Source organism: Eulemur rufifrons, chromosome 7, assembly GCF_041146395.1.
Source record: "Eulemur rufifrons isolate Redbay chromosome 7, OSU_ERuf_1, whole genome shotgun sequence".
NCBI lineage: Eukaryota > Metazoa > Chordata > Mammalia > Primates > Lemuridae > Eulemur > Eulemur rufifrons.
Window position 1 is genome coordinate 210,437,494 of NC_090989.1, and position 6,261 is coordinate 210,443,754.

Sequence of the window (6,261 nt, forward strand, 5' to 3'; positions counted from 1 at the left end):
GGATTTTACTGATTCTAGAATATAACCCAATGAGGACAGTGTTAGACATTCACAAATATTAATTAGAAGCTTTAAGTTATGTTGTGGTATAAACTAGAACTTTACTTATGCGGGCTATTTTCCTTCTTCTTTCTCTGTGGTGTTTTCTTTTGCAATTTAATCTTTCTAGCCTCTTTTAACAGGTTTTTGTTTTTGTGGGTTTTTTGGCTTTATATTTCTTGGGCATATAAACCCTAGCCTTATGACTTTCCATACAAACACAGTTCCTGACATAGATCTCTTAAATAAGATATAAATGCAGCTGATGGACAGAGTTCCAAACGTGAACTTTTTATAGAAAAAGTTGATGATGACACACTTGCTCACCTTTTGGTGTTCTAAGGATAAGTCTAGTTGGTAGCTACTGCAAAAAAAAAAAAAAAAAAGCTTATGGAAGCTGGGCATGGTAGCTCACGCCTATAATCCTAGCACTTTGGGAGGCTGAGGCCAGAGGACCACTTGAGACCAGGAGTTTGAGACCAGCCTAAGCAACATAGCGAGTCCTTGTCTCTACAAAAAATTTTTTTTTTTTTTTAAATTAGCTGGGCTTTGTGATGTGCACTTGTAGTCCCAGCTACTCGGGAGGCTGAGGCAGGAGGATCTCTTGAGCCCAGGAGTTTGAGGTTACTGTGAGCTAGGCTGATGCCACGGCACTCTCCCAGGCAACAGAGCAAGACCTTGTCTCAAAAAAAATTCTTATGAATCATGAAAATGTGGTGGTTAATAGGGGGTAAGGTAGAGAAGGTGGCTAAGGATTCAATCCTACTTTGAAATATTTTACAGGCAGAAGAACCCAAATTGCAGCTGAAAACAAAACCATTTAAGTAATAGATACATGTAACATACTTCTGATCTTTTAAATATAGTCTGGAGGCTATGTTAAAACAGAGTTTTGAATCATTTATTTAAAACTGAATTTAAATGTAAATTTCTGTTTTATAGAGCAAGATGGAGAAGGCATTATGGAAACTTTAAAAACATATGAAGATAAAATCCAGCAGTTGGAAAAGGATCTTTATTTCTATAAGAAAACTAGCAGACATCTTAAGAAGAAACTCAAGGAACTTGTAGGGGAAGCAGTTCATCAGCAACTAACACCATCAGAATGTACGTAAGACTTTCAGTGTTATTTGTCATGCTAACACTGTTTCTCTAGCATTGGTGAAGTCCAGATTTGTAGTGTAGCCTTTTAAAATTGATTGTGTTATTTAGGATTAAACATTTAACTCCTATATTTGTCTCTGTAGAGTTGTCTAGTCTATATACAAGACAGAACCACACGAGAAGTGAATGAATGAATGAACAAATGTATATGCATGTAGGAAACAATCATTTATTGATTGCTTGCCACATGCCAGGGGCTTTTGTAGTCCTTAATCATTTAATCCTTAAAATAACGCTATAATCTAAGATAGCTGTTGTTTCCCTATTTTATGTTAAATTAAGCCTTCAATTGTCACAAAAAAGATGTCTAATAAAAATAAGGTAAAGGTAAAAATATGTATTTCTGGCAAGGCACATTGGCTCATGCCTGTAATCTGAGTACTCCAGGAGGCCAAGACGGAAGGATTGTTTGAGGCCAGGATTTCCAGACTAGTCTGAGCAAGAGGGAGACCCTGTCTCTACAAAAAATAGAAAAATTAGCCAGGTGTGGTGGTTCATGCCTGTAGTCCCAGCTCCTTGGAAGGCTGAGGCAGGAGAATCCCTTGAGCCCAGGAGTTTGAGGTTGCAGTGAGCTATGATGACACCCTTGCTCAAATGACAGAGTAACACTCTGTCTCAAAAGAAAAAAAAAAAAGTATGTATTTCTAAGATAAATCAGGTCTTTTCATATTATGACTGCTATAAATTCAAAAATATAAGTCAATTTTTGAGACAAAAGATGTTCCCTCTCATAATTATATGTAGATGTGTAGATTAACACCTTCTAAATAAAATGATAATACATGGCAAAATACTTTGGCAAAAGTAACATGTGCCATGAAGATAATATATTGCTATGATTAAATATACCTTTTAAAAGATAGCTGAATAAAATCAATATTTCTAAAATAATATACTCTACATTTTAGTAAAATATTAGCTTCTTTTGGAGAGAATATTCTTCTAATAATTTAAGGATGGTTTATGAAAAGTTGACATTAAAGTCTTTTAGAAAAAATTGAAAAAGAAATTAAAACCCCGTAATATTCTGAAATTAAAAAAAACCCTTTAGGAATACACCTATTTTGTACCTGTAAAGAAAACCACCACATAAGATATAAAAAGACCAATAAAAAATTATATGTAAGAACAATGAAATGGTATATGCTAAATATATGATAGAAGCAGAGTTAACATAGTTTTAAAATTTAAAACTCAGTATTATTTAGAAAAGTAGTTCTAATGCTGTTATATTATGATATTTATCACTTACAGACATTTTCACAAATAATTCCATTTAACCCTCAAACTCAGGGTAAGCTGGTATCCGCTAACTCTAATTTTAGGTGAGGGAATTGATGCTTAGAGAGGCCAAGTGACGCAGAAACAAAACAGTGATTAAAACATGGGAGAAGGTCCCTCATCTTGTGATTCCTGGTTCAGTATTCTAGGATAGAAGTTGTTTTAAGATAGAGATGTGACACAAAAATATGTACAAATCCAGCCCAAAACTTACTAAATTTTCTCATTCTCAGTGTAGTAATGTAGATGTGCTTACTGATACAATCAAACATTTACTTGAAATACTGCCTGCAATACATAGCTATAATTTTTACTTGAAATACTAGTAAAAAATTAAAAAGTAAATAGGTATTAAGAAACAGAGAACGAACAACATAAGACCATTTTAGCTTTTTAAAAAAAACCCCTTTTGGCCAGGCACGGGTGGCTCATGCCTATAATCCTAGCACTTTGGGAGGCCAAGGTGGGAGGATTGCTTGAGGTCAAGAGTTCAAGATCAGCCTTAGCAAGAACGAAGACCCTGTCTCTACAAAATATAGAAAAATTAGCCGGTTGTGGTGGTGCGACCCTGTAATCCCAGCTACTCAGGAAGCTGAGGCAGAACGATCCCTTGAGCCCAGGAGTTTGGGGTTGCTGTGCACTATGATGAGGCCACTGCACTCCAGCCTGGGTACCAGAGTGAGACATTGTCTCAAAAATAAATAAATGAATGAATGAATAAAAATAAAAAGTAGTATACAGTCATTACAAAAATTTTGAAAATACAGGAAACAAGAAGCAGAAATTGTCACCCATAATCCTACCCACATTAGAACATAATTCTTTTCATAGTTTCCCATGCTTTTAAAAAAATATAATTACAATCATATTAGGGATATATAGTTTATATTATATCCTATCTCATAATGCTACTCTAATATAATGACATTAAACAAGGTTTGTTTGAATTATAAAATATAGCAATTTAAATATATAAAATTCTTGAATTCCCTGAAATGTCTTATATGCTTAATAATCAATATCCTAGTTAATACATAACTGTCTTCATCTTCAGTTCATTGAGCTTTGATAATAGTCTTTTCATTGTCTGCCTACCATAAAAATATTTTTGGTATTTTCTAATAGCAGAAAAATTAATCTTTTGACTAAAGTGTTTCGGTCCACTTGGTAGTCATACCTCTGTTATAATGCATCTGTTTTCTAACATTTTATCAGGATAATATCAGTTTATATGAATATGCAGTCTCTCTACTTTTATTTAAAACTATCCTTATATCAGTTTAAATCACTGTCAAACTATATGTATAAAAATCTGGGTTGGAAGCCTAACTACTTTTACTTGTGTGATCTTGGGCAAATTAACCTTTCCTAGTTTTTTCCCTCAATTGTAAAATTCTGGAGGAGGGAAACTTCCTATTGTGAAGAATCCAAGTGGGCTTTGGAGTGAGCCTTGACAGTGAACTCATTTCTGCTTCTTCACATACAGTCTTTACAAAATAAGATGCTTGCTCCCTTCCCCAGACATTGTGACCTCAGAGGCAGGATTTTTAAAAGCTTCCCAGTGACTCTAATGTACAACAAAGTTTGGGAGCCCCTGTCTGTGGTCACCTTTATATCTGTTTTAGTTCCATGTGAGGAGCTATGTCATTTGCTAGTTCCGGTTGCTTGTTTTGAAAGAATTTTAAAAACCAGAAAGTCAGTTATGTTTTAAACTAAGGGTTATAAACTAGAATGCCTACAGGAGCTGGGGAAGCCAAAGGTGCGTGGTGGGGACCGCAGCAGTCATCTAAACTGGCAGTGGCAACTCTAATCCAGCTGTTGTTGCTATTCAGAAATTGTTAGCTTTTCTAACCTCTCTAGAAAAGCTGGAAATCTGTATTTTTATATGAAACTTCCCAATTTTTAGATTTTGGGTCAAGTGTTATAAACATTGCAGACCAAGTAAAACATGTCTGTGAGCTAGATTTGGCTTGGGATTTGCTAATGTGCAACCTCTGCTTTTAAACCTTATCTTCACAACACTAAAAGTATATTAAGCATGTATCTACATATGTTAAAGTTGGCATTTTTCATCATATTAGGTCTAGTACCTATATAGATTTTTCTTAAGCAAGTCTTTGTGTTTGATATTAGGTATTTGATTTGAAGGGGTATGCTCTCATCTTCATTTTGATGGTGGAAGTTGTGGCACACCTCCCAGAGTACATTTGGACAGCAGAACCCTGTTACGCTGGGAGTGTCAACCAGGACCAGATTTTCACATATATAATGCCCAGTCCCAGAGGTTTCCCTGGAGATATGGGGCAGAGCTAATATTATCTAGTGCTGCTTCACTTGGCCAGAATATGGAATTCACTAGTGGCAAGCCCAACAGAGGGCAGTCATGGAAAGGCAACAGAGAGGCCCAGAGCCACTCCTGTGTTTCCAGGGAGTACCAAAATCCCTAGAAGACTTTTTCTCAACATTGTTCCGTGAATTAAAGTTCTGAGTTATTCACATGCAAGGTGCCTAAATAAGAATAAGAAATAAGAATAATTCACACTCATACATCTGTTCATCTAAAAGGAGTGATTTAACAAAAAAGTTGAAAAACATCATGTATATATGTATATCAAGTTATAATAATGTATCTGTGTTAAGATATTAGGATAAAAATATCCAGTTTTGAGGAAATAATCTCTAATTTTTTGGTTTTGGGATTATTTTTAGATCATGATGCTAAAGATGGAGTCCTAAACCCAGAAGAAGCAGGCATGCTTTCAGAAGACTTAAAATGGGCATCCAGAACTGAAAGTATGAAATTAAGCGGAAGAGAAATAGAAATAGACAGTTCAGCAAGCAGTTTAAGAACACAACCAAATCCTCAGAAGCTTGGGGAAGAGCTCCCAGAATTACCTACAATTTATGGCTCTTTAGCACCCCCCAGTGGGCATTTGTTAAGCAATGAGGATAAAACAGAAACGGATGAAAATCAGTTTACAAAATCTCACTGTCGACCATCATCCCAAATTCAACCTGTGGGAAATGTGGGACAACTTCATGGTGTTATGCCTGTAAAATTGTGTCGCAAAGAATTACGTCAAATTTCTGCCTTGGAACTATCATTACGACGCTCTAGTCTTGGAGTTGGGGTTGGATCAATGTCTGCTGATTCCATTGAAGTATCTAGGAAACCAACTGACTTAAAAACTTAGGCACTTAACAATAGAAATTTTAATTTAGTAGACATGTAAAAAGATTCCTTTTTCTAACTTGTTAAAAATTAAAGCTCAAGCTGACTATCTCTTCCTCGAGATAAAGGAAGAAAGGGAAGAAGGAATCCTTAATCCTTTTATACACTATAGATGTGTATATCTTCTATAGTATATTTGGGGAGTTTTAATTTATATTTCCATAATCAAATACATGTTTTTTAATACTTGATAACATTTAAATATTTTTACTTATAAATATGCTTAGAATTTTTTCTAGGCATAATTGAAGAACAAAACTGATAGACTAAAATATCCATCAAGTGTATATTATTATATAATATAAAAGTATATTATATTATAAAAGTATGTTATAATTACAATATAAGTATATTATTGTTATTCTCAAATACAACTATATTGCTATTTTTAAAAGATCCAGCTAAATATTGCTTATGTCAGAGGGAGAGTCATCTGCTGTATATGTTTTGGTACAGCTGAAAATTTGGGCCAAAAATGTAGTCTGTGGGCTAAGACAATCTATCAGATTTATGGACTGAGGTTAATTGACAGTCGTCACAGCCCA

At 34.7% G+C, this 6,261-nt stretch overlaps 1 protein-coding gene across 6 annotated transcripts in view; it reads left to right on the forward strand.

Moving 5' to 3' along the window:
* The window catches only part of KIF27 (kinesin family member 27), a 69,869-nt gene extending 64,130 nt beyond the window's left edge, over positions 1 to 5,739 (forward strand). For all 6 annotated transcript variants that reach the window (XM_069476324.1, XM_069476328.1, XM_069476326.1 and 3 more), the window contains 2 exons: positions 982 to 1,146; positions 5,194 to 5,739. In XM_069476324.1, the coding sequence (XP_069332425.1) occupies positions 982 to 1,146; positions 5,194 to 5,678 (650 nt within the window). In that variant the 3' untranslated portion in view covers positions 5,679 to 5,739. The remainder of the gene's footprint in view (positions 1 to 981; positions 1,147 to 5,193) is intronic.
* The last annotated feature ends 522 nt before the right edge of the window (positions 5,740 to 6,261 follow it).